We start from the raw sequence: 27,658 nt of genomic DNA on the forward strand, positions 1-27,658 counted from the left end.
AGCTGATACGGATTTGCTCTCCCTCAAGCAAGGGACCGCTGAGATTGCCACCTACATCACTTCTTTCCAGCGACTAGTTGTTGAGGCGGGTTGGCCAGAGGAAAAACGAGGTACTCTGTTTTATAGGGGACTGAGGGAGGAGATCAAGGATGCTTTGTCTCATATAGTGGATCTCCCCCGTTCTTGTAAGGATCTCATGGATCTAGCGGTACAAATAGACCATCGTCTGCAAGAACGTAAAAAAGAAAGAGGAAAGACAGAGGTCAGGGTAGTGACAGTCAGGGAGAAGAAACCTGACTTCCCATCTACTGGTGAGGAAGCAGAACCAATGCAGATTGGGATTGTGAGAGGACCTCTGACTCCAGACGAGAGACGCCGGCGGCGAGAAAACCGACTATGTCTTTATTGCGGTAAGGCGGGACACTTTTTGAGATCCTGTCCCACCAAACCGGTGCCCAGCAAGAAGTCGGAAAACTAGGAAGCCCGGAGACCTGCGAGACAAGGACTTCGGGTTATTCAGGTTTGAGTGTCTCCTCTTCTGACCCCATAGCGTCTTCTTCTGGTCATTTCTTTATCCCAGCTAAATTGTTCTGGAAACAAGGACAGGCTAACACTCCCATTATGCTAGATTCAGGGGCCACGGGGAATTTTATGGACAAGGCTTGGGCCCAGGAACATCACATTCAACCACTAAACAAGGGGTATGGAGAGACAGTCACCACTATAGATGGGAGTGTGTTAAAGTCAGGACCCATCACACACAAGACAGAATCTATCAAGGTTCTCCTAGAATCTAATCATGTGGAGCAAGTGGAATTCGATCTGATCCAGTCACCGCAGTTTCCTGTTCTCTTAGGCTTACCCTGGTTAAGGATGCATAATCCCCTTATAGACTGGCATAATGCCACCTTACGGTTTCGTCCAGAGTGCTGTCAGGCACATACCCTATCTCTAAGTCCAAACAAGGAGATTATGATGACGGAGAAGGAAGAAGTGTTGCCAACGGTATATCAAGATTTAAGTTCTATTTTTGACCCAAAGGAGGCCACTTCCTTACCACCCCACAGACCCTTTGACTGTCGCATCGACCTTCAAGCAGGAGCTAAGATCCCATTCAGTCGAGTCTATTCTCTGACTGAAAAGGAGAATCTTTATTTGCGGGAGTATTTGGATAACATGCTTTCCTTAGGGTTTATTCGTCCCTCCAAATCCCCTGCCTCTTCCTCTCTGTTTTTTATCCCTAAACGCGAAGGGGGTCTGCGTTGTTGCATAGATTACAGGGCCTTAAATAAAATAACCATAAAGAACAGGTACCCTCTTCCACTCATCTCTGCTCTCCTAGATAGAGTAAAAGACGCCCGTGTGTTCACGAAATTGGACTTACGGGGGGCTTATCATTTGGTACGTGTGGTAGAGGGGGATGAGTGGAAGACGGCTTTTTGTACCAAGTATGGACTTTTTGAATACTTGGTTATGCCATTTGGGCTTTGTAATGCGCCCTCCGCTTTTCAGTTCTTCATAAATGAAGTGCTTAAGGACATGTTAGACGTCTGTGTGATTGCCTATATCGATGATTTGTTGATATATTCACAGTCACTCAAGGAACACATACCGCATGTCAGACAGGTGTTACAGCGCTTGCAGGACAATCAGTTGTACTGCAAGTTAGAAAAGTGTACGTTTCATGTACAGTCTGTTCCCTTTCTGGGGTTTATCATCTCTCCCCAGGGGTTGCAAATGGATCCACAAAAGGTGGAGGCCATCTCAAGGTGGCCTGCCCCACAAAAGATCAAGGATATCCAACGATTCATTGGGTTTGCCAATTTTTATCGGCGCTTTATCGATGGCTTTTCTAGGTTAGTGGCACCGATTACACGGTTGCTCAGAAAGGGGACTCCATTTTTGTGGTCAGATGAGGCTGAGAAAGCATTTCAAACCCTGAAAGAGGCTTTCACCCAGGCCCCAGTACTTCAACACCCAGACCCGAGTTATCCATTTGTGTTGGAGGCAGATGCATCTCAAGTTGCGGTAGGTGGGGTCCTGTCACAAGCAGATAAGCACACCGGAGAATTGCACCCAGTAGCCTTTTTTTCACACAAGTTAAACCCCGCGGAGATGAACTATGCGGTGGGAGATAAGGAATTACTGGCCATTAAGAAGGCTTTTGAAGAATGGCGACAATACCTACTAGGAACCAAACATACGGTGACTGTTTATACAGATCACCGTAATTTACAATTCCTAAAGTCAGCTAAAGCCTTGTCAATGAGACAGCTCCGTTGGGCCCAATTCTTTAGCGAATATGATTTCATAATCCAATATCAGGCGGGTAGAAAGAATGGCAAGGCAGATGCTATGTCCAGATTAGGTTTCGAGGTCCAAGAAGAACAGTATGTGCGGAGTCAGTCCTTACACTCACACAGTGATTGGGATAAGATGGTGTGGGTGGCGGAATTCGCATATAATAACAGTCAGCATGCATCCACGAAATACACCCCTTTCTTTTGTTCATCAGGGTATCATCCAAAGGCTTTCATCTCTCCGAGGTTATCATCTTGTACCGCACCGGCAGTTAGTGAGTTCATTCATGAGATCCAACAGATACATCAGCTGACACATACCAATTTAGACAAAGCTAAGGCAGCGTACAAGAAGGGAGCAGATAGGCATAGACAGACAGAACCAGAATATAAGGTGGGGGATGAAGTATGGCTGTCAACCAAATACATTCCATTGAAGGGGTCTTGTAAGTTCCGACCTAAGTTCCTTGGACCCTACCCGATCTCTAGAGTCATCAATCCCGTGGCAATGGAACTAAAACTCCCTGAGACCATCAAGGTACACCCAGTTTTTCATGTGTCACTGATCAAACCTGTAGAACCCGGTACTCGCCTGCCTTCTCACCCAGCTCCGGTGTTGGTAGACGGAGAAGAAGAATACGAAGTGGAATCCATCATTGACTCTCGAAGGAGTAGACGCCGTTTGCAGTATTTGATACACTGGAAGGGGTATGGAATTGAAGAACGTACATGGGAACCTGCCAGTCAAGTACATGCTCCTCGTTTGATACGTTTGTTTCACAGGAGACATCCACACAAGCCCAAACCCGTGGGAGGGGTGTTGGGGGGGATGTACTGTCAGGATTGCCGATTTCAGCGTCACCGAGTTGCGAAGGAATTCCCCATAGCGTCTAGCTATCGCGCATGCGCGATAGCAATGAAACAGTAGAAAAGCCTGCCGTTCAGGAACCTCGGGGCTTCGCGTTCTAGTGTTGCCCCGCAGGCGGTTCCCTGAACTTCCTGTATCCTGTTTCCTGGTTTTTCAGAGTGGTTTTGCGCTTGGCGTTCGTCTCGGAGGACCGGGACATTCTACATAACCTGCACCGCTTCGAGTGTTTGTAATCCCCTTCTTTTTTCGGACATTCGTATGAGAGCCGTCTCTCATATTACAGAGCTCTGTTCCCCTCCTTTTTTTGTGCTTTCGTTATATTGGTGCCGAGCCTCTGTGTTGGCTGTAACTGGACGCGAGCTGCCCCTGGTTTCGGGACCTTGGTGTTTTAGGGTCAGAGCGCTCCGCCCACCTAGCCGGATTTTGTCCCGCGGGCCGGCCGGGTGTCTCTGCCCTGTCCCCTTCCTCCCAAACTGCTCCCGTGGACCTGCCAGTTACCCCCTAAGGAGGCTCTTGTTTACCTTACGTCGCATTGGTCCTGACCCGTTTTCCTGAGTTCCTTCCCTGCTGCATCTTCCAGATTCTAGCTGTAGAAGCCTCTACAGCATTTTGATCGGACTCCTCGTTCTGTGATGACATCTGGATAACCCTTGTAAGATAAGTGGTCGGAAGGGGGAGGGGAAGTAGTGTTTTCAGACGTTCATGTGGGTGTATTACTATATGGTTGCCTTTATCTATCCTAGGGACATCCTACTACAGTCCTGAAGGGAAACTACGACTAGCCTGTACCTTTCCTGACCTCTTCAATCCTTCTGTGCAACTATCTAGAATAAGCAAGCTGCTAGTTATAGGTAACTAGATAGCAGAGCTACACATTAAAGAAGGGTTAGACTAGGGGTATTGTAGGCCCTTATTTAGGGCCTTATATATTGTTCTTCTTACCTTTTTCAGAACCTTGCTCCAAGAACACAGACACAGTTCCACAGAAAAGGAAGGAAGAAGATTGCAGCTCCTGTGTTTTCCCCTCTATCCTTGTTTTGTTTCCCCTCTTTCCGCCACCTCCTCTGCGCTCTAGAGTTTGATAGACGCAGTAGGGTGGGGTGGAAGGTTGGGACCTTCCTACGCCTGAAGTTGGGATTCCTTGACGTTCCTGCAGAAATTCGACTGGGTAAGATCCTTACAATATCATTATTTGGTCTCGTGTGCAGTTCTACTTTATGAGAAATTCTAGCTCTATGTACACCCACCGAGTACTGCTGCTGTCTAAACTGATACCAAATAGGGTAAGTCCTTTCTCGAGTATTTCCTACTGCATTTTTATATCGTCCACACAGGTGAATAGCCACTTCTAGTTCACCATTGGGACACATCACCAATGTATTTGTCCAGTTAAAAAAAAATTTTGCTTTAGGAAACCACCACAGTGTTTACCTTTAGCATGGTTGAAGAGTCACCTATTGGCTATTTTTCTGTACCAATGTATCAACGGTGTTCTACTCTAACTGGCATCATTTCCTTTACAGGTTATACCAGACACTGACAGGTACTTCAATAAAAGTCACCAACTGGCGTGACACGGCCCAGTTTAGAATACTGTTATTATTTCTATTCCTTTGTAGATAGTGTTTTTCTTAGGTCCTGAAGAATCGCGAGTACACACACTCATAGCGAGAAACATGTTGACCATTTTTTAGTTCACTCACACATGAGACATTATACTCCGTTGAGTGCCACATTTTCACGTTTTTAATCAGGGAAGGAGGCCCCAAGAATAAAACTGATTCCCAGCCGGCACTCTAACCCTATTTTATACCACTTAGCCACATCTACACCACTTAGGCCCCCTCACCCGCACTTCACCATACGGCTGTCGGATTGAAGATCTCCGACAAAGTGCCCCTTATAAAGGGAGCCCGTCGGGCATTGCACCGCCGGCCCGACGAGGAGCTAGCCCATATGATGAAGCATGACACCTGCAAGGGTGTGTGAGGGCATTATTATCCGACAAATGGATTACCAATTTCCAATACAAAGTGGATACAATTGGTTCTAGCCTTCTACCTGACTCTTCTCCCCTCTTTCAACTTTGAGGAACAGCGGAAACTACCTTTTTGAGCTTGTATACCCCATGGGCATCTTCTCCTGCTGGACCTCCCGCTCCCTTGAGAACGGAAATAGCCCCATTTTGTCCCCCCTTTTTTGTAATTCATCCTTTATACGCGACACCCAGACCGTAACTTGAATCCATTAATAAGAGAATATATTAGGTTTGAACGCTACTCAGACCTTAGCATCAACTGGGAGAAGTCAGTAGTCATACCGCTAATGCGCACTACGCAGCGTCTGTCTCTAGATTACCCTCTGCAATGGCAGTCTGAGCCGGTGAAATATCTGGGTATATGGATCCACCGGGACCCAGAGGTGGTTATACGGGAGAACTATGGTAGAGGTCTCTCAAAATGAAGAGGCCAGATAAAACGATGGATTAAAGTACCACTTTCAATGGCGGACAGGATTGCTATACAAAAATTGGTGGCACTGCCACGGTTTTTAGGTCTCGCCTAGCAACGCAGCGCATGCGCTGCTCGCGTTGGCAAGATCTATTGCCGACTTAGTTGCCGAAGGGGGACAGGAGATGTGCACTTGCCCAGACAGCAGATGTGCACGTTCACAGCGTCTCGCGCGCTTCCACCGCGCTTTCACTTTCGCGCGCTCAGTTTCCTTCAGCAGCCTCAAGCAAACCAGACCATTTGTACCAAAACCTCGGGCAGGCCCCCAGATCGCGATCAGATCTCCAGACTCTGGGGTAGACTTCCATGGACAGGGACAGTTGTCCTGGCACGTGAGGCGAGCCCCAGACATTCGGGCAGATCGCCATGCACAGAGGTAGGTTTGCGGGATCCCAAGCAGATCTCCAGACACTATTATGGACGGGGGGCAGTTTTCCGGGCAGGTGAGGCGATCCCCAGACAGCCGGGAAGATCCCCAGGCACAGGTCTCAGATTCGCGCGCAGATCGTCTCAGCTGGAGTTGATACTCTGCGCCGATATAATCAGTTCGGAAGGCCGCCCCCACTCCCACAAAGAGCAGGGGAGCTAGGTGGAGTAAGCCACACCAATCAAATGACATCAGCCCTTGTGGGAACACATCGCCTGGCGGAGGGGGGGGGGGGGCAGTGTCTCCGGGCAAACATAAGCCCTTGTCTGCCACGGAGAGTAGCGCTGTGGGCAGGCGGCAGGGCGAGCTCTCACCCATGACATCTTCCATCACATGACATGTCGCTGCCTCACTGGAGGGCAGCCCTCCACCCCGTGGCACACAGATCTCGGTGCCTGTACTGCCCCTGCTGCTGGAAGCAGGCTTACTGCCACGAGAGACCTCAGATCCCGGGGCGATGTGAATGTGGGAGGTGTAAAAGTGTCGCCCGACCAGTGTCTCACTCACCCATCACAAGTCACTGCATCGCCAGAGGGCAGACCTCACCCCTCCTCTCCCATAAAGATCGTTGTGGGGATCTAGCGCAGGGGCCTGTAGTGTTGGTGGAGATCTAGCACATGGAATTCAACGTATTGGGGGTCTCTAGCACAGTGGACTCTGGGGATCTAGCACATGGAACTCTATGGTTTGTGTGGATCTAGCACAGGGGCTTCTGTGGGATCTAGCACAATTGACTCTGGGGATCTAGCACTGTGCACTCTGTGGGGATCTAGCACTGTGGACTCTGTGGGGATCTAGCACAATGGACTCTGTGAGGGTATGGTGCCTAGCAGTGGAGCCCCGTATGCTGCCCACTTACGTAGCACAGTGCCCCAATATATCTGATGGTGATCTGTACAGGGCCCTGCTGTGTACCGATGATGAGTTACTCTGCTCTGGTACTGTGAGGGTAAGTTCAGGGTACAGCGTCCATTTTTTAATGGAAAAAGCAAAACTAAAATTTCCAGAATGCAAAGTGCCGTAAGTACAACACCAAACAAAAAACACAGTTCGGGCTAAAGGTGTCGTGCGTGACAGGCAGCCACTGTGGAGGTTTGCAGAATATTACATGCTTTTCGTAACCAAAAGTATTCCAGAGTCAGCGGGCTGTAACTCATTAAAGGAGATCACGCTATTGCTTGACCATCATGTTATGCTATTAATACCCTCACTTTTAAAGGTGCTGCAATTAACCATTAAAGGGTAAATTTTTAAAGACACCTTTCTAACATTATATGTTTTTTACTTTTTAACAAACTCGGCTACATTTGTGAATTGGCTTGCTGACTTTCTCTTGGTGTACCTTCCACTTGGCACTTTAGTGCACTTGATTGTCTCAATCAAGTACTCCTTACCTTACCACACTTCATTACAGGAGATTGTGTTCATGATTGTTCCAGGATGTTTTAAATTAACACCTGGGCCTCTGCAGTAATGATGGAGGTTTTATTGACTGATTGATTAGCGCTCACTACCCAAGAGTCTCTAGGCACTTGGGAAGTCAGTGGGGCTTTTTGTTTCTCCAGAAGTGAAGCTGGGGTCAAGGGGCGCAGCTGCAAAGCCATGTGCGCGCGCCTACCGCCATTACTTCATCTCTCTTTTAACTGTCATGGAGTCCAGCGTTGGCCCAGGAGGGCTGGGTCCGTGCCAGATGTTCAGCATATCACATAACACAAATTCACATGCAGCGGTTATCCTGAAAACATGGCTTGGCAGCTTCCATCTTGGACCCCCTTCATGTGCCCCCCACCCCCACCCCTGTGGTGAAATCTTTTCAGGCTATCTGACTGCAGTCATTGGGTTATCTTAACATTTCTACCAGTGAGCGCAAGTTTTACTATGCTGCGTCTAATGGCTACAGTCCTGACTTTTATGACGAGTTACACCCACCTCTTGCTTTCCTGTGTCCTCGCGCTAGTGTATATGCTGTCTTTATGTACACCCGCACAATGTAATCTCCTAATATCGATTCATAACAAGGTGCGCTGTGTCTATAGTGTGTTTTTCATTCTGGCAACCTGAAAAAAGGCTCTGGTGTCACCCGAATGTGGCGTGCACTATATACAGTGGGTCAAATGGAAATATAGAAGTGCAGGTACTCACTATCTAGAATACCTGTGTACTCCTGAAGAAGTGCAGGTACTCGGGACTGGAGACTACCTGCCTGCTTAAAGTACTGACTATGTACAACTTCAAATAAATAAATAAAGAAAGAAAGACAATAGATATTGTTGCAGTAGTGAATCTGACGACTACCTTCATCATATCTCTATTCTATTATTCAACAATAATCATAAAAGAACAGCAGTAATAAGACGCCTCATAAAATCATTAAAAATCCATATACAGCTATACACAAGCATAACATATCCTAACCATCAGAAAACAGGTTACACTAAAAAGGAGTCTAAAAATTCATGAAGTTGCACCAGCACTGAGCACTGTTTAAATATCCTCCAACGGAATGGCAAACAAGCCTGCTCCTATCTCATTCAGAGAAAATAAAATGCCGGTTTGTATTGGCAAAACCAATAAGCTTTAAGAATAGGCAGTAAGTGCCTGCGCCAGAAAGGCTCACACTAGCATAAAAAAAAAGCAATTTTCTTTTAAACCCGATATTTCAGCAGCAGCACCTGTCAGTCCGGCGTGCAACTCCATATATTTCACCGACGACTGTATTTCCTGTCCAGGGCTTTCATGGTTAACCTAAAGCATTCTGGATGTAGTAGTCTTGGTTTGCTTCAACTGAGCCGGTTAGACTAACCTGATAGCTCTGATGTCTAAGGTTGAGAGTCCAGGGCTGGTAACAGTGTCTGTGATGACATGGATGGTGACCCTGCTCCTCTAAGGCCTGCTATAGAGGGATTTAGACTTGGGAGCCCCCATATTACAAGTGTGCTGCTAGAATCTGTTAAAATCCCCACCTAGAAGAATTACCCTTACTGCGTGATGACTTTATTTCTCCAGGCAATTCTTGCACCCATTTCTGTTTTCCCTATGGAAATGGGGAATAACATAGAGAAATGGCCTCTGTGACTGGTATTACCAAGCAGTGACTCATGTGCTAACACATTTCCCTATAGACACAGAATGGGTACAATCCTTTGAATCATCAGGGCCGATATTTCTATTTCCACACTGTCTGATCAGTTCAAATTCTTCAAGTTTTTAACAGGACGGACCTCCCTGTGGAAAAACGTATTGGAAGCTTAATTTGAAGAAAATCTGTCATCTCGAAATTGTGAAAAAGAAAGTTTGTGTAGAGTTTAACAGTTAACGTGGTGCTTGCAATAAGAGCATTCCGTGTAGTGTTGGTGTAAAACACTGCAAAGTACCCAAAAATAAAGCTCTAATGCTGCCTGCAGTTCAAACAAGCATTTGCAATGCAATAGGTCTCGCATTTACGCGAGTTAGAGCTATTGACATTGCAAATAACAATGCCTTTTATTTTTGTTTTCGTTTTTAAAACATAAATAAAAGGCATTGTCATTTATAATGCCAATAGCTTAAACGTGCGTAAATGCGAGACCTATTGCATTGCAAATGCTTGTTATATCTGTTCATTAATATACCGATCTGGCTCACACAAACAGTATTTGCGCAGCTACGTGCAGCCTTGCTAAGACTGACATGGGCGGGGAAACAGGCTAGAGTGGGCTGGGAAATCCTGACTAAACCATACCATCAGAGGGGCTTTGGAGTGCCAGATTTACAATTATACTTTTACTGCGCGCAGGCACAACACGCTCACTATTGGTTACACCCACACGGTCACATACCGCACATAGCAGTAGAACATGACTGTGTACTACCGAACCCCCCCCCCCCATCACTTTCGTCTCTGATCCAAGGAGGAATTCCCAAAAGGAGGTGAAACACCCCATACATTGCACATCGCAAGCATGGCATACACTGGCACTGAGAGCGCAGAAACAGCACTGCCCATCTCGCACCAGCCACAAATCTCGGTGGCACAGGAGAAATAAATGTTATTCCTACTTGGAGAGATGGGACTAACCACTATGGGCGCTCTATTTCCACATGGCCAATTCATAACACAAGATGATACGTCACTTAGCGCGCACTGTACGCCTTTAAAGATCTTTGCATACCTGTGATTGAGAATGGCGGTTGGAGAATTATATCCCTCTTTTCCAGAAGAACCAACATCACTTAATGCGCTGCAAATCATACTGACTGCGCCCACGCGGCAGCGTCTGGTGGCGAGGCTCTACGCTGCTGCTCAGGCAAAACAATGGCAAATCCCAAATAGGTCACTTTAAAGATGGGAGGCAGTGGGTAACCCTGTGGCTTTAGATCATTGGGATTATAGTTGTATTTTGTTGAGGTGCTCACTCCAAACTGCAATTTGCGTATAATTCATTTTAAATTCGTACATCAACTATACTATACACCTGCAAAACTCCAAAAAATATGGCCTACGACCAGACGATACCTGTCCTAGATGTGGCGCTTCCGGTGTGGATTTTTTGCACATGGCATAGGCATGCACACAGCTCCAGCCATACTGGTCGGACATAACCAACGCTCTTACACATATGCTAACGGAAACAATACCTAATAACCCACTAACTTGCCTGCTGGGAACACACAGAATAAAATTGGCTACAAAGCGGAAATTCCTAGCAGTGACATTACTGCTGGCCAAACGTCGCATTGCGATGCGCTGGGACAGCAAGCGCCCTCCACGACTAAAGGATTGAACATACTGCAAAGAGACACTGTAGCCATATGCAGAAGAACTGCCTCAGACCTAAAGATTTCTGGGCACCCTTTCTACAATACCTTAGCTCCATACAAGACACAGATTGAAAACTGTCAGCATGTGAAAAGGGCAGATTTGGATGGGATAGCTTGGTATCTATTGTGTTGATGGGACTAATGGAGTGATATTGTTGCAATACACTGTGGGATACATGGTAGACAATTTGGATTGATGACAGCGGGTGTAGTGCTGCCCCATTGTATTTCTGTGGTGTGTTGCCACGATGTATACCATACCATGAAAGATGTACTCTATGGTTGACTACTGCGATAGTCTGCTGATATTGTGGTACCAAAACGCCAGCCTTAACGGAAGTTCCACTAAAACAGCTTTCTCCTCTGCTCCCAATCATTGAATCATTTAACAGCTTAATATCATTCTACCGCACACTCCTATGATGACTAAAGCTTCTACTATATACAACAAACCGCTTTACTGCAAACATTTAAACATAGGATGTAACAGGGAACTCCTTGCACAGCATGGCCTATCCCCCTTGTCCCAGTACATGGTCTCCTCCACCCAACCCCACCAGCCTCTTTCCCTTCCCTTCCCTTCCCTTCCCTCCAGAAGCTGTGCTCCCTCAAGAGCAGCCTAGAAAGGCTCCCAGTTTTCCATTTTTACTGATTTTTACAGATAAATTCAGACAGAAAACAATGTGTTTTTTCTGTCTGTATTTATTTGTAAAAGCACAAAAACACAAAAAATGGTGTTTCTTGTGAGTGACTCTCCATGCTGTCCTAAATGAATTCCAGGCCAACAGCTGAGCAAATAGAAAGGATGGGAAGTTAAAAAAAAAAAAAAAAAAAAAAAAGATTTCCTTAAATATAGGCATTAGTTAACATATATTTTTATATAATGCTATATTTACATGTAGTTGTAGTGTTTTGTTATATTTGACTACTTAATTTGCTAAAACATGACCGGCATCAAAATATGACTGCATGTTTATCAATTAAATACATGTGGAAATATACCATTTTCTGACTGTTTATTCTCAAAATACATATAAATAAATACCAATAAGTTGACCCAAAAATAAATATGGATAAACACAGCCAAATGTTAATTTAAAAAAAAAAACCATAAGACCGGGAGCCCTTTTTAGCAACTTTGGTTAACAAGTTCTGTTACCCACTGTTGTTAGTCATACCCGTGAATGACCAGATTTAGAATACAGTCATTCATCCTAATGGCTCTCCATCAGAGCCGTGCTTAACGATAATATACTTATCATGACGAGATAGTTGTAAGGAACGTACTGGATGCAGTTTAATAGAGGGCCGATATTACTGCCCTCGACATAATATCGTGAAACTGGAACATGATGAGAAAATAATTTATGGTTAAATCTTGCTTTTGTGAATTCATTTTTGAAAACTGTGTCTTGGATGTAATAATAATGCCTTTCCTTTCTGGTGTAAGTGCTTCCATGCAGAAGAGGGCTTTGTTAGTGCTTCTTAAATTTTTATTATTTTAAAATGCCATTGATTTTTTGAATTACGAACATGCATTTCATGAAAGAAAAGTAACAGAACAAAGATATTGACGGCTATAATCATGTGAAACTAAACCTATGGAGAAGGGCATTCTGTCGTAGTTGGTAAGACAAGTGTGAAATGCAGCAATAATTTAGAATTCCTAGAAAGCTTAATGGGGCATTCAGAATATTGTTGCTCTATCATTAGTCATAGTCCATGTTTTTTGTGTGGGATACAGTATATGGTAGTCCTTTACCCATTACAAGTAGGGCTGCTGCTGAGATAAAAGGTTGTTAAATAAATGTTTTGTAGTTCCTATTTATTCCTGCAGGGGCGCAATAAATGTTTCAGAACATGGCAATAAGCATGAAAAATGTGAATCTTAATTTTGCAGTGAGAGTGAAAAAAAGATTGAACATCTTATCTGATCTAACCCTGGCCCTCATCTATTTTTTTTTTTTTTCATTTTTCCAGGCGTCCTTCAGATGATGCAGACTAGAATCGGTGCTTTGCAAAGTACTGTTGACAGGTATTCTTCTATTGTTGATCAATAAAATAATGTTGAGATGTTGGGTTGATGCTAGGCTGGAGTGAGTGAGCAGTTTGAATCGCACCTGAAGTAGCAAGAGACTGTTGAGTTCAGAGGAGGAGCGCAGGGGGAAGAGTGTGTGTGTGTGTGTGTGTGTGTGTGTGGGTGTGGGTGTGTGTGCGTGTGTGCCTGTCTGTCTCTCGATAAATGAAATTAAACGGATAACTCCCTCTAAAAAGTTGTATCCAACCTCCTTCACGAAGCGCACTACCTGAATGCTTGCTCTTAATTATGCCTTGTAGGATACACTCATCTTTTATTTATTCCTCACTGCCCGTTGAACACAAGCATTGCAACAGCATGTGTATTATCCATGTACCATCAATTGGCATCCTGTTGAAGATCCATTGTGCTGATTCAGGCTTCAGGGGCTTTGTGGTCCACAGAAAATCCTTTTCAGTGACCTTCTTTTCCAATGAACATTTAGACATTTGCTCCTATCCTCCTGTTTAAAGTTCAGTTTCTCCAAACATTAGTTACAGAAGACCGAAGTCCCACTGAGGCAAGCCCTCCTTGGCCCTGTGTGATGGTCCAGATAAAATCAGTGTTTTGTGAACCGTGGGAGCATTTATTAGTTTCTATGTGTCAACAAAACGTGGGTGCTAGAAGGAACAAGCATTGGCATAGCCAATAGGTCTCGCCTTTGGGACCTTATAAGTGTTTAGCCATGCAACAGTTGTTGTTGCACCAAGGATATTGTGCTGCAGAACTAAATACTTATAAGGTCCCAAAAGCGAGACCTATTGGCTATACCAATGCTTGTTGCTCATGATTCCAAGATGACCTTGAGCTCAGCCAGCGCCTTGAGACCCTCCCGGATGAGTAGTTGCACTTCACCAACCCTGATTGATTGATTGAGAGCTAGGCCTGAGACTCGAGCTTTCAGTGACTTGCTCACTTCTACTCCAAAGGGTGATGTATGCTCCCATGAGGAATCCGTATTTGCGGGCGTCAAAGGGAGTGTGTAGACACAACATTCAAACTTGGTGAAATGACGCCTTGCGTTCATGGACATCATTAAGGGGTTGCAGCTTTGACCCCTGACATGCCCCTGCTATTCCTGGCACTGCCTTTGCGACCCCTGGCATGAGAGGTCTGACAGAAACAAAAATGAAACAGTGGGTCTCCTGATCCTTCTTTAATTTTAGTAGCCAGTAGTTATTTAGAATGTTTATGAGAATGATATGCGTTCAGGAGTGGAACACAGGGCTACAATGAATCAAAATGTTTCCATCTGAAACTTGACAATGGCACAACATTCTTGTCGGGGGTGTTCTACTCTGAGGTGTCCCTTAGCGAACTTTGCAGTACAGGAAGGCATGGAAAACAATCTCATGGCAGAAAGCAACAATCTTGCAATATAATTTCATATTTTCCTAGTGGACATAGCACTGGTAAAAAAGCGTCTCCATGTCTTTAGCTGTTGTTAAGCACATATGGTGACTGAGAGGAAAAATCGGCATATGTGAAAGATGAGAGAAAGGAGAAAGCGAGAGAGAGCGAGAGAGAAATACAAAAATGACTAGGGGAAGAAGACCAGAGGAAGCCGAGAGAAGACAGGAGGAGGACACTGCAGAGTAGCAGGTCGGTGACAGAAAGAGAAAGACAGTGTCCATGTACTAAGAACACCACCCAGTTTCAAACGTCATGAATCCACAGTTAAGTTGACTGTGTTATTTTGTTCTGTTCATATCCAAGTGTGTGCATGTTTGTATGCGTAAGAGAGACAGGTGACCGACAAAAAAAAGCCCTATATGAAAGGGAGATTGAGAAGGTGAGGGAAAGACATAGGCTATAACAGACAATAAAGAGACAGTGTAAGTGACAGAAAGAGAGGGTGAACCAGGTGTGAGAAAAAAGTGATGGAGACGGATGGATGAAAGAGATAGATAAGAAAAAGAGGGCGGGCAGATCATAAAGAGACAATTCAAAGAGTTAGAGAATGGGAGACGTGAGAGGTGAAAAAGAGGTAGACTGGTGTGAGAGAACTCGGAGAAAGAGGGGGAGGGGAGAAAGAGGGGATCTAAAGAAACTAAAAAGATCAAAAGGTGAACTAAATGAGCGATAAAAAGATAGGTGAAAAAGAAACCGCAAAAACTGTGAGGTGGGGGAATAGGGTAGAAAAAGAGAGGTGATCTAGAGACAGCGAAATGTGAGAAAAGATGGATGCGGGAGTTGGACAGAGGTGGGAGGTAGGTGGTAGAGGCTAGAAAGAGTAAAGAAAGGTCATATGTTGTCACTTCCTGTGAAGTCATTATTGACGAAGGACAAGTGATGTCACTTCCACTGCCCCTGGTATTTTGGTGAATCGAAGTCTATGCTTGCATGACGACGCCTTCGCATATGTATGTTCTAAATCATAGGGTGCTAAAAAAAGTTTAGATATAAGAAACTCTGAGCAATGTGTACGAAAGAATACATAAAATGTTATTTGTTAACGTTCTCATTTTGCAAAGTGGTTGGATTTCTTCCTACTACTTTCGTACAGCAAACTTTTACACCAGCCCTCTGATAAGATCTGAATATACCAACCACAGGTCTTAAAAGTGCTATCACTGTATTAGCCTAACCGTGCTACGTGATGGACAAGGAATTTGTTTTGGTTTTATAAATTAATCTCTGAAGAGTTTGAGACATTCGGGATATTTGACCTACTCTCTACGTCATGTTGCACAGTTGAGATATTTAGCCACATGATGGCGGTAGAGTATCGGTTATTTCAAATCTGAAAGAAAAAATGAAGAACGAAATGTACACTAACGCCCGCAATCAATTGAAATCGTGTAGTAACAGATAACAAGTAAGAATTAAAACAAGCATTGGCCACGCGGCCATGAAAGTGACACGGCTGCGCGGCCCGTGAAAGTGATCGCGATCAAAGACAGATGGCAGCTGCGAGCGTGAACGCAAGCGCTAGGCCACCAAAAGCCTGTGGCAGCACTTTGAAACCCACACACTAAATATCTCACAGAGCAGCGCATGCGCTGGCTCAGCGAGACCTAAAAAACAACCAAAGGGGGGGGAGAGAAAGACTGGGAATGTTGTGAGTAACAGAGGGTGTAAGAAGAGTCACTTGAATGTACATGTAAGTGAAGGCACATAATAAGCTTAGTATCTGTGATGACAACAAATACTTAGGGAAAACTGGAGAGCACTTAAAAAAAAAAAAAGAGGCAGACGTATTCTCAGGATCGATTTAAAAACACTTCACAACTCTATAAATGCACCAATAAGATAAGATCATTGAAAGGGACACAAAGGGGATCAATGTAAATTATTGATGGCAGAGGGACACTGCTTGTGTCCACGTGCCATTCCCATAGTATTGCTACCCCTAGCCCTTTATGGATGTGAGGACCCATAAAAATTACAACAATACAATGCATGTATCATTGTACTGAGCAGAGAAACGTATGCTTGTCTGCTCCGCAGCACCCCGGGAGACGTTCCATCATCCACAAGATCCAAATGAATAAGAGTATCATTACCGAAGCACAGAAAACAAAATCCCTGCCTGTCATTCTACGGACAACGTACAGTGTAAGGTCTTACTCCTGGCTATTCATCGCTCACACACATCCGCCTGGAGTGCCCTGAACCGATTCTGCTTGATTGCAGACTCATCCAAGACGTGCCATCCACCATAAGCACGGTATACCACTACCCTCACATGGGTGCCCGGCTGGGTCACCCTGTGAGTATTTTTTCTTCACTTAACGCACGGTGATACTTTCCTACACCAGACAGTGCCAAGCATCCTTCAGGTGTCCCTACCATTGTAAGTCCTGAAGAGACCCTTTATTGCACACAGGGTCAAAACACCGTTGACTATTAGAAAAGCAAACCATGTACTCCTGATAATGGTCGCTTTTGTGTTTTAAAAGAAACCATGTATATATGTCACAAAATATGCCACCTTCGTTATAGGTTCCTTCTACGTTCACTGGGACACCTTTCGCCAATGTGTTTGATTTTTTTGTTAGAAATACTGAAACTGTATTTTCATGTTATTTCAATGCATGATATAAACTAAATTGCTTACCGCAATCGACTTCAAGTTCTCTTGGTGTGTTTGGACGCTCTTTCTCAGACATCAACCTTAACCCTTGCCATTGTGCAGTCCTTCCTATTATTATAAAGTAGTTATTAGTCCGCATGAGCCACTGTTTCTTGGTTAAATAATAAATGACAGTGGCATTCTTTGTGGATAAAATCTGTTGTAAGTTTATTGATTACACATGTTGGGTTAGCTTACGGGCAATCCAGGTGTCTACGGTGAGTTCTTGAACAGCTGACACCCATCCTGAGAAAGCTAGAGTGGTCCTGTTGGTATTTTCAACACCAACGCACTTAGATGCTTTACAGCTCATTCATTTAAAGTGGGCTACTCCACAGTTGCTCAGGATTTCTGCTGCGTTTTGAGCAATTAAGGAGTGCCGTTGCGTCATCTCAGGCCCCGTGGTAATGACTCCCAGTGACCTGAGTAGAAGGCTTTTCCTGCTAGACGACCCTTATTAAGACCCCTTAGCCTTAATTCTCCCTTCCTAATGCCCAGGGCAATTAAATAGAGGGGTGACCAGAACTCTCCACCTATGGGGGTCCCATGTGCTCAACTATCATACTAGCAGGGGAGCAACATTGGGATGCTATTCCCTCTATGTGACCCTACGTACGATGTGGCCAGGTTGTTAAATAAAATGGCAATATGTTGGGTAGAAAACTTTGCTTGATATTATAGACTAAAATGTAGAAAAGAGCTCCTAGAAAAGGTATATGATATTTTGAAACCCAGCAGTATTTAATGAACTGATATCTCACCCAAAAGAAATGGCATCACATCGGCTCTTATGACCTGCTTTACTGGTAGCTTGTGGCTACTATTCTTAGTTGCAATCTTTTCCTCCTTATGGGTTTTCTGATGCCTAGCCTTTGGCTAGACTAGCCCGTTGGGCCCAGGTAATACCACTTCCATGGTAGTTATGAATATTTCTAGAGGAATGATGGTCTGTTCGAGGCAGCCAGTCAGGGTCTTTCTCCTAGTATTGCCTTAGTTCTTTCTGAGAAAGCTCCTAAGGCACACTTTAAATATATTTTTGAACCATGTATGTTTAAGAAACTGAGGGTTTGTTACCAGTCAACAGAGCAGTCCACGATACAGGATCTTTCTGCTCTAGTGGTGGTGACACAAACACTTAATGCATGGCAAAATGCCATACTCTTCTGTCTTCTCATCGTCTTGCTATTCCTTTATTTCCAAAACATTATTTATTGGAGTATTTTCACTGTGACTCATACTCCAAGACTGAGAATGGCATCTTCAATCCTGCAGTACATTATCTGCCTTGTAAGTTTGATTAATTCTGGCAAGCAGAGTCCAGAAACAGTATTTTGACCATCTTACCAGAGGCTCTTTTGTTCAAACTTTAGGTCTCTTTAATCAACTGTAACAGAAAACTGCCACTGTTTGATTCATCAATCATTGCTGGCGAGTTTCCCCAAGGATGGTATTGTTCACAGATATTATGTGCTTGTCCATGATGTTGGCTGCAGGTTCTGATCTTCTTCACAAGGAGATTATTAACCGTTTAAACTGGGAGGGTATGTATGTAGGGGAATTTGTAAAGCGCTGGAATCACCCCTGCAGGGTGATCTCCGCGCTACCATAGAAAACAGAGCAGACTGGCATAGATTACCCTAACCTAAATAATTCCGTCTTCAGGAGTTTTTTGAAACGCGCGAAGCTAGAGCATTTTCGGAGCTCCTCTGGTAGGGAATTCCAGTATTTTGGGGCCAGGAAGGCAACTGTTTTACCTCCAGATCGAATTTTCTTGAAGCGCGGGACCACCAGCAGCCCTTTGCTTTCTGATCTTAGACACCGATTCGGGCGATACGGTTTAAACTTAACTGCCTTATAACTTGGGCATTTGCCAAAAAACGCTCTATGGGCAAAGCAGCAGAGCTTGAATGTTATTCTTTGACGAATAGGAAGCCAATGAAGCGACTTCAGTAATGGCCCTGAGGTGGTACGAGGTGGTTTAGTGAGGACTAAGCGTGCAGCCACATTCAGCTAAAATGCTTTAGTCAGTAGGGCTATGTGTTTTCAAATCTAATGCTGTTGTCGCAGTTTCCCCTTCGATGCTATGACTCCTACAGAAACCACTTGCCTAGTTTTTGCCTTTCCGCACAGAATTCGGTGTAGTTCAGGTAAACCAGCAAGAGTGGTCTGAATTATCTGGTTGTGTGCTGTTATGCAAATACTTGGACACCAGCATTAGGCTATCTGGTGCGTACTTGTCTTTAGTTTTAACCACTTGCTTTGTGTTGTCCTTCAACTTTGAGTGTGAAATGTGTTGTTAGTAATCAATTGATTAAATGATACTGGGTTCTCATCTGTGTTGCGGTAAGGTGATTGGCTGAAGTTTAATATCTGAAAAATAGTATACTAGTGATCTTGTCTGGGAAATATGCAGTATAAAAATATGTATGTCTTTGTGAAATGAGTGAAGTAATGGCCTCAAAGATCCAATAATTTTCATGTTAAAATAATTTTTCTCATGACCATTTTTTTTTATTTGATTTATATTCTTTTATTTGTATATTCCAGTGGGCCCTTGCTGTGTTTTTTTGTGAAGACCGAGCTATGCTGTTTGTGTACTTTAACTCTGCATCTTGTGCTTTTGAACTGCCTGTTTTGACTGAGGCCTGTGTGTACTGGCACTTTGAATGTCAGCAGTTGATGCACAAGTTAAGAACTTACTTGGCAGCTTGAGTTCTTATGAGAATTGCTGCCTTAGACTGAGGAGCTTACAGCCTTGGACTGTTGGTGCAGGCTCGAGCTCTCCTCTTTGCTTAAGAGAGTGCTCACAAGTGGAAGAATAAATTATCAGTGCAACCAAGTGCAGTAGAAGCTGTTAGTATATTTGGCCAAAGGACTAGAGGTTGGAGTATGGGTTTGCCTTTTACTTAGGTTTGCTTGTCCTGAAAAAGTGTCTGCTGAGCATTCTGTAATGACGAGTCAATTTCGGGTACAACATAGTGAAGTGCCATGGGATCAGTCTGGAGTGAATCAATTCAACACAGAGCCAATTATTCAAAAGAAGTTGATTTATCAGTATTCCTCGGACTTAAAGAAGTTTAAAAGAAGTGTAGAACGCTAGCCTGAGAACCGTGGTACTCGGAACATTGATAAACCTTTAAAGGACTTGAGAGTTAATTTTAGTATGGCTCAGTCCTTGAGAAATTAAATCTCAGCAAAAGGGATGCAATTTGTCTGTGCGGGAAGACTGAAATGAGGAATTGTTGTCACAGGTAGTTATTCTATCACATTTAGTTCATCCTTTCTAAATATTCTAGTAAAGGATGCCTTTATAGGCACTGTCTTCCAATGTTCTGTTGCTGCTCCCTTAATGGTAAAGCGAACGAGAAGGTGGTGTATTCTATTACTTCTTTATTAGGAAATGATTCCGTCGGTCAATCATTACCTGGGATGGCATCTAGCTAAACTCGATTTCTAAATTTCTTTGTTTGTGAAATTTCACAACCTGTTCATAGATTAACCTCCCAAAGTTATATTGCATTACAGTCACCAAATTGTAATAAATTTGGTTGAGAGGTCGAATCTAGAACGTGTGACCGCTTGCAAGGAACGTAGCTTGAACACTGTATTCCATCCCTTGGTGAAGAACCACCACAATACTTCTCCTCAAAAATCCTGTACTTTAAGTCTTGGAATTAACATCCTCCCGCTCTTTAATCTGGGAGTGAAGCACAAACATATTCATACAGAACTTTCGAATGTGGATATGGTTAATATCGGAACTTTACAGACTAACTGCCTCTTCTCGATGCCCTGATGGTGAAACCAAATCCGTGGCACCTCAAGCAGTCCTATGAAAGGAAGGCTGGCCTTGACATAAATGGAGGAGCTATTTTTCTAAAGCAAAACAGCTGGGGAATGGGAAAGGAGTTACCAGGGGTTTAGCAAAAAACATATGCCTGAGTAATCATAACTATGCCCCCCCCAGACACACACACCGTTGTTACCCATAGAGATGCATGGAGCAACAAACAGGATATGGTCATGAACGCACCCAGAATCACCGGAGGAGAGTATATTTCTTCCTGAGCTAAGTGTATGAAATGACCACGCAGATCTCTGAATGTACTAAAATATGCTCGTAACCTCCATGAAAAGTCCCTGTTTATTAGATAGTTGGCAGAATATATTTCTATAGTATTGCAGGAGTATTGTATTGCCAGAATCCACAGTTATTATTAATGCCTTTCGTATTGCTCCAGATGCGGCCATTCATATGTTGGAATTTACAGTTGAAAACAATAATTTTTACAACTTTAATTATATAACTGAGGAAAAAGGGGGCTTGATGCTTGAAGTGGCCCACTATACAAGTAGGTTACATTCAAATGCTTGCGTTTTTAAGTCCTGTCGTGTATCTTCCACACTTACAAATGTGATACCAAGAGAAAAATAAATGTATTTTTACTCATGATTTTATCAATACAATTAATATTTCAGGCTTACGTTAGGGTTTGTGAAGTTTGTGTCACTTGCTCTGTGTAATTATGCGACATTTTGGAGAATGTACACAAAATTAGGCATGATTACACAAAATGCAAATCCGTCATTTAAAACTATATTTTAGCACAAAATAAGTCTGCGCCTATTTTTGGATGCAAGAATGTGTTTTGCGCTACAAGAGTAGCGTGAAAAACACAATTGATGTGAACAACGGCCACTCGTGTTCTGGTTGCTTCTTGGATATAATTTGCCACGAACTGCAGCAAATTTAAGTGACGGTCCTTAATGGCATCATTTTGTGTAACACAAAATTCCTGAAATTACGCCAGATACACCAACGTAATTTAAATTTCATCCTGGCCTAGCTTAGATCTTATAAATGTAAACCAAGGTGGAATTAATTGAGGCCAAAAGGGAAATACAGAATAAGAATACCACAGTGACTTTTCTGAATCTTGAAATTGCAGCAAGAGTAAATTTTGAATAAACATGAATGCCCTTATCTTACATCATTTAGAAACAGTTGCTTACAACCATGAGATCCTTTAATCGTATTTTTTTCTGTACTATGAAAAAGCGTATCTATGTCTCTATGGTGGATCCTGCGCTAGATAGGATTGTTTTTTTTTTTTTTTTTTTTTTTTTTGAAACCGTTTATTGCAATCTCAAATATATACAAGTATGGGCCTACAACCTTCCGGCCGGCCGCTAAAGTGACAGAAGCACATGACATACATACTAATAAGGCACTTGGCTTTGCATAGACGATAAAGCAGGAGGTATCAACAACGTGGGCCACATAACTCTGAACCCACAATACGGTTTCGTTTTCTACAACACAACAACATAAAACCACACCCGCAAGGCAACCCACGATCAAAAATGACGACATGTGCTCCTCAAGTGGGGAACCCCAACCATCTAAAGAAAGCCAGAGGGGGGGAGGGAAACTGATCCAGGACTGGGAGAACAATGTGCCCAGGGCTGAGGGAGGGGGTCAACTATGGGGATGGAGCTGGTGACGCAGGAGGCAACAACGGCGGCTCGCAAATACCCCCGCGGTAAGCGTTCCAGGGGCCCCATATCTTCACCCATGCCCCAGGCTTACCCCGCGCCACATATACCACCTTTTCTCGGAACATGCACCAATCCATATGTTCTTTCCAAGCCGACACCGCCGGGGGCCTCTGAGATCCCCACAGCTGAGCAATGTCACGTTTAGCTATCATATATCCCAGAGTCATCCATCGCGTCTGCGGAACCGAGTAATCAGTCGGTTCCCACACATTCAGCAGGCATCTCCTCGCTTCAGGCAACAGCGCGACATGTGTAACCGCTCGCAGGACCTCATGCACACCACGCCAGAAGCGCTCCACCCTCGGACACTCCCACAGAATATGTAAAAAAGTCGCCAAAGCACCACACCCAAGCTTACACAATCCATCCTCGGCATAGCCCATACGCTGAAGCCTTGGCCCCGTCATATACACCCGGTGGAGTATCTTAAGCTGGACGAAGCGAAGGCGAGCCGGGATGGCCACCTCCTTCGGAGAGGCCACCGCGGAAATCCAGTCCTCGTCGTCCAACTCCAGCCCATCGGCAACCCAAGCCTCGCGGAGGCCAGTCAGTAAGCCCGAGCGGTCATTTATCAATTTCTTATAAATGAGGGAGATCGTGCTGTCCGGAACGTGGCCATCTAGCACTCTATCCTCCAGGGGGGAGGACTCCGGGATGGAGGCCACGTCTGGGAAGACGGAACCCAGTGCGTGACGGACCTGCAGGTAGCGAAAGTATTCACTGCCCTGCAGCTGAAACTCCGCCTGCAGCGTCTCGAATGTCTTGAATCCTCCCCTCGTCCAGAGATCTCCCACTGTACTGATGCCTATCATGTCCCACCTCTCGAAGCCCTTCGAGGTCCACAAAGAGCCAAGCCTCTCCGACGCATACAACGGTGACGCCCGGGTCAAACGGTCCTTCCATCCCATAGCTGCATTAGCCGCGTGCCATACTCGCACCATGACACGCGTGGGTCCCGTCAAGCGGGAATCGGGCACGCTAGTGTAGAGCGCTCGATTGTAGTCGCCACCGGGCAGGAGCATTTTGTCCATTTCAAATGCCGGGTTTAGGGCGGGCCCATAGAAGCAGTGATTAATTGCAGCTAACTGGGAGGCCCAGTAATACCGCTTAATATCCGGGAGGGCAATCCCTCCGTCGTACCACGGGAGCGTCAATTTTGCCAGGGCTATACGCGGCCTCCCGTCCCAAAACAGACGGCGCTGTAAGCTTTCCACCTCACGGAAGTAGCGCGCCGGGACCAAGTCCATAGTGTTCTGGAGAGCGTACAAAAAGCGCGGCAATGACATCATCTTGAACAATGCCGCCCGGCCGAGCGGCGAAAGCGGCAAGCGCCGCCAGCGCGCGACGTCCTCCTTCAAGCGCTGGAGGGGGGGAAGCAAGTTTCGCTCGTAGCGGGCCACCGGGTCCAGCGTGATATAGACCCCCAGGTATCGAAATCCCTGCGAGGCAATCTGGATTGGACAGCCCCGAGGGAGGACAGGAGCCTCCCCGGAAAGCACATAGACACAGGATTTAGCCCAGTTGATGACAAGGCCAGAATTTCGGCCAAAGGAGCGCAGAACATCGACCAGGACAATCAGTGATTTGCGCGGGGAGGCTAGGTACAAAAGGATATCGTCAGCGTAGAGGGACACGCGGTCCTCATACTCGGGGGTCCAACGGAGACCTCGGATAGAAGGGTGCCACCGTAGCCACTCCGCCAGGGGTTCCAGGGCCAATGCAAAAAGGAGCGGCGACAGGGGACAACCCTGTCGTGTGCCCCGTCCCAGCACGAATGGGGCCGAGACTCGACCATTCACCACCACCTGTGCCAATGGGTCCGAGTACAACAATTTGACCCAACTGATGAATCCTGGGCCAAATCCGAATTTCGCCAACATCGCCCAGATGTAGGGCCACTCGAGCGTGTCGAACGCCATGGTGGCGTCCAGGGATGCCAAGATGGCCGGCTCCCGCACGAACGGAACACGCGCGAGCACCCCGTGCAAGCGCCGCAGATTAAGGGCCGTATTGCGATGGGGAATGAAGCCGGACTGGTCCTGGTGGACCAAATCTCCCACCACGCCGACCAGCCGGTTAGCGAGCACCTTGGCGAGGATTTTAGGCTCCGCGTTTAAAAGCGAGATAGGCCGGTAGGATGTAACCCGGTCCCGCGGTCTACCCTCCTTGTGGAGAACCACGATGGTAGCCAGACGCTGGTCCGGCGGGAGGGAGCCCCGCGAGTGAGCCGCAAGGAACATAGCGCGGAGGTGAGGTGCCAGTACGTCCGGTCGCAATTTATACAGCTCGATAGGAATGCCGTTCGGGCCCATGGCCTTGCCAGAAGCGACCGAGCGGATGGCGAGGGCAATTTCGTCCGAGGTGGGGGCGGCATCCATCAATTTCCTGTCCTCCATTGAGAGGGAGGGCAGCGCGATGTCATGCAGCAGGGCATGGGAATCCTCCTCCGGGCAGGGAGAAACCGGGGAATATACCTCGCGGAAATAATCCGCGAAGCAGGAGACAATGCCTTCCGGCTCAGTGACACGTACACCATCCATTCTTTCAATCAGCGGGACCACACGACTAGCTCTCTCCCTCTTATCCAACCACGCAATCAACTTACCAGCCTTATCACCCACATCATACAATCGCCCCTGTTGCTCTCTGCTGAGGCCCCTGGCCGCCTCCGTGACGAGGGACCTATAGGCCGCCTGCTTAAGGTATAAAACGTGCAGCGCAGCGTCAGTCACCCCACTCCCTAGATAGGATTGTTAAATAAGTTTTAGCTCAGTGATGATCTTTGGTCAAGACCCATAAGATAAACTGGGGATACAAATTCTCATCGCAGTTAGTTCCCTTGCTTCGGAATCTAAAACAGACTTGGAATGGAACAGGGGGTTTTGCCGCTGCAGGAAAGGATGCTTAGTGATTCCTCTGCTTGAACCGTGATCGCCCCTGCCACTTTCTTCTTGGACCATGGCTGGGCTTGTTAGGTGGTGGAAAAGCACGGAGTGTATTGGTCTGTGAACATATTATGTGTACACAAATATGATTTGGTGTTTGAAGGTTACACGTTGTTTGTAAAGCAAAGAAGAGACCCTGGGTTAGGCCGAAAGGGAGGCTTACACACTGCTCAGGATTGTCAGCAGAAAGACATTCTTCACAGTTCTGTTCATGTTATTTATATATTGTATCTTCTTATTGTCGTCCCCATAGTTCCTCCATGGGATAAACTGTGCTCCTTTAGCAGCCAATCTACCTGTAATCCATTTGGTATCTAGTTTTAAGAGTGAGCCCTAGGAGCTACACTTAGTGATATTTTCCGCGCTTTGGTATGAACTTTATTTTCACCTCTAACATGGATTTCGTAACCTGCACAATTGTTTGCAAATGAGTTGAACAGTAGTGTTTATAAAATAGAGGAGTCGGACCATCTAGCCCCAGAAACATCCAATTTCTTCAGTTTGGCTATCACGTTGATAACCACTGGTCTGATTGGGTACTTTAGGGCCATAGCTTTGTCTTTACTCAGTGGCTAGACTGCCGATTTGGCAATGTATTGTTCACACAGCATATTTTGGGGAGACCTCAGGCTTGTGCAGGCCTCCATAATAGGTGCCGAAGACCTCAATGTAATCTTGAGCTGAAATGCGTTTGTGCCTTCTCTCATTTATTTTATTTTATTTTATTTTATTGAACTTATATTGCGCGCAGCTACCCGCAGTGGGTTTCCCGGCGCCAGGGATAGACTGGAGGAGAAATCGGAAAACAAGTAATTGCAAGAGGGAGACACTAGACCGGAGGAATCTGGAACTAGAACAGGAGGGTCTTCAGTTTTTTGCGGAAAGCCAGAAGACTGGTTTCTGTTTTAAGCGCCATTGGGAGAGCATTCCACATCTTGGGGCCCAGATATGCGAATGAACGGCCTCCCATTTTTGCCAGTCGGATTCTGGGAATCACAAGATTGCCACTATTGGATGACCTCAAAAGGCGGCCAGGCTGATATGGCTGCGCAAGATTGTGCAAGTAGGCCGGAGCGGAGCCTTGGCGAATTTTGAAGAGGATGCACAAAGTTTTGAAGGCCACTCGATCCGAGATTTTTAACCAATGGAGGTCACGTAGAGCCTGCATTGCGGACATTCTCCTTGGGACATTACGCAGCAGGCGGGCGGCTGAGTTCTGTACAACCTGGAGTTTATTAATTGTAGCTTTATCTGCTCCTAGATAAAGCACATTGCCATAGTCGATATGGGACATCACAAGGGCCTGTACGACAGTTCTACGAGTGGACTCAGGCAGCATCCATATGATCTTTTGCAACCAGCGAAGGGTGTTAAAGCAGATCGCAGCGACCTTAGTTGCCTGCTGCCTCATCGAGAGTTTGTCGTCGATTAGGACACCGAGGTTGCGAGCAACAGGCACGGGGGTAGGCAGAGGACCCATGTCACTGGGCCAATGTCGTGGACCCCAGAGATCTTTTTGTTTGCCTAGTATGATCACCTCGGTCTTGTCTCCGTTGAGCTTTAACAGATGCATTTGCATCCAAGCTGCAACGCGAGAGAGGCCGATTTTGAGGGCAGAGGTGTCCTGAGCCCTGCTGCTAGACAAAGAGAACACAATCTGCGTGTCGTCTGCGTATGAGTATATAGACAGACCGGCGTCCTCTACGATGGAAGCAAGTGGTCTGATGTAAATATTGAACAACAGAGGGCTCAATATAGACCCTTGGGGGACGCCGTAGGCAGAGGAATGAATCGCAGATTCAGCTTTGTTTGAGAAAACCTGAAAGGTGCGCTCATTAAGAAATGAGGACACCCAGGCGAGCGCAGATCCAGCAACACCGAGGGAACCGAGAGACTCCAATAGGATGGAGTGGGACACGGTATCGAAAGCAGCGCTTAAGTCAAGAAGAATCAGCGCAAAGGTCTCACCGCCATCGATACCGTGTCGGAGTCGCTCAGTTACCCCTAGGAGTGCGGATTCGGTGGAGTAATTAGCGCGAAAGCCTGATTGGGACGGATGGAGATATCCCATGTTTTCAACAAACTCATTAAGTTGGG

The 27,658-nt window shown here is 45.6% G+C and overlaps 1 protein-coding gene across 1 annotated transcript in view; it reads left to right on the forward strand.

Moving 5' to 3' along the window:
- COG5 (component of oligomeric golgi complex 5) overlaps positions 1-27,658 on the forward strand; it is a 1,436,183-nt gene that overhangs the window by 116,876 nt on the left and 1,291,649 nt on the right. The window contains exon 4 of the mRNA XM_085654126.1: positions 12,886-12,940. Coding sequence (XP_085510252.1) covers positions 12,886-12,940 — 55 coding nt within the window. The remainder of the gene's footprint in view (positions 1-12,885; positions 12,941-27,658) is intronic.

Source organism: Triturus cristatus, chromosome 4_1, assembly GCF_964204655.1.
Source record: "Triturus cristatus chromosome 4_1, aTriCri1.1, whole genome shotgun sequence".
Classification (NCBI taxonomy): Eukaryota; Metazoa; Chordata; class Amphibia; order Caudata; family Salamandridae; genus Triturus; species Triturus cristatus.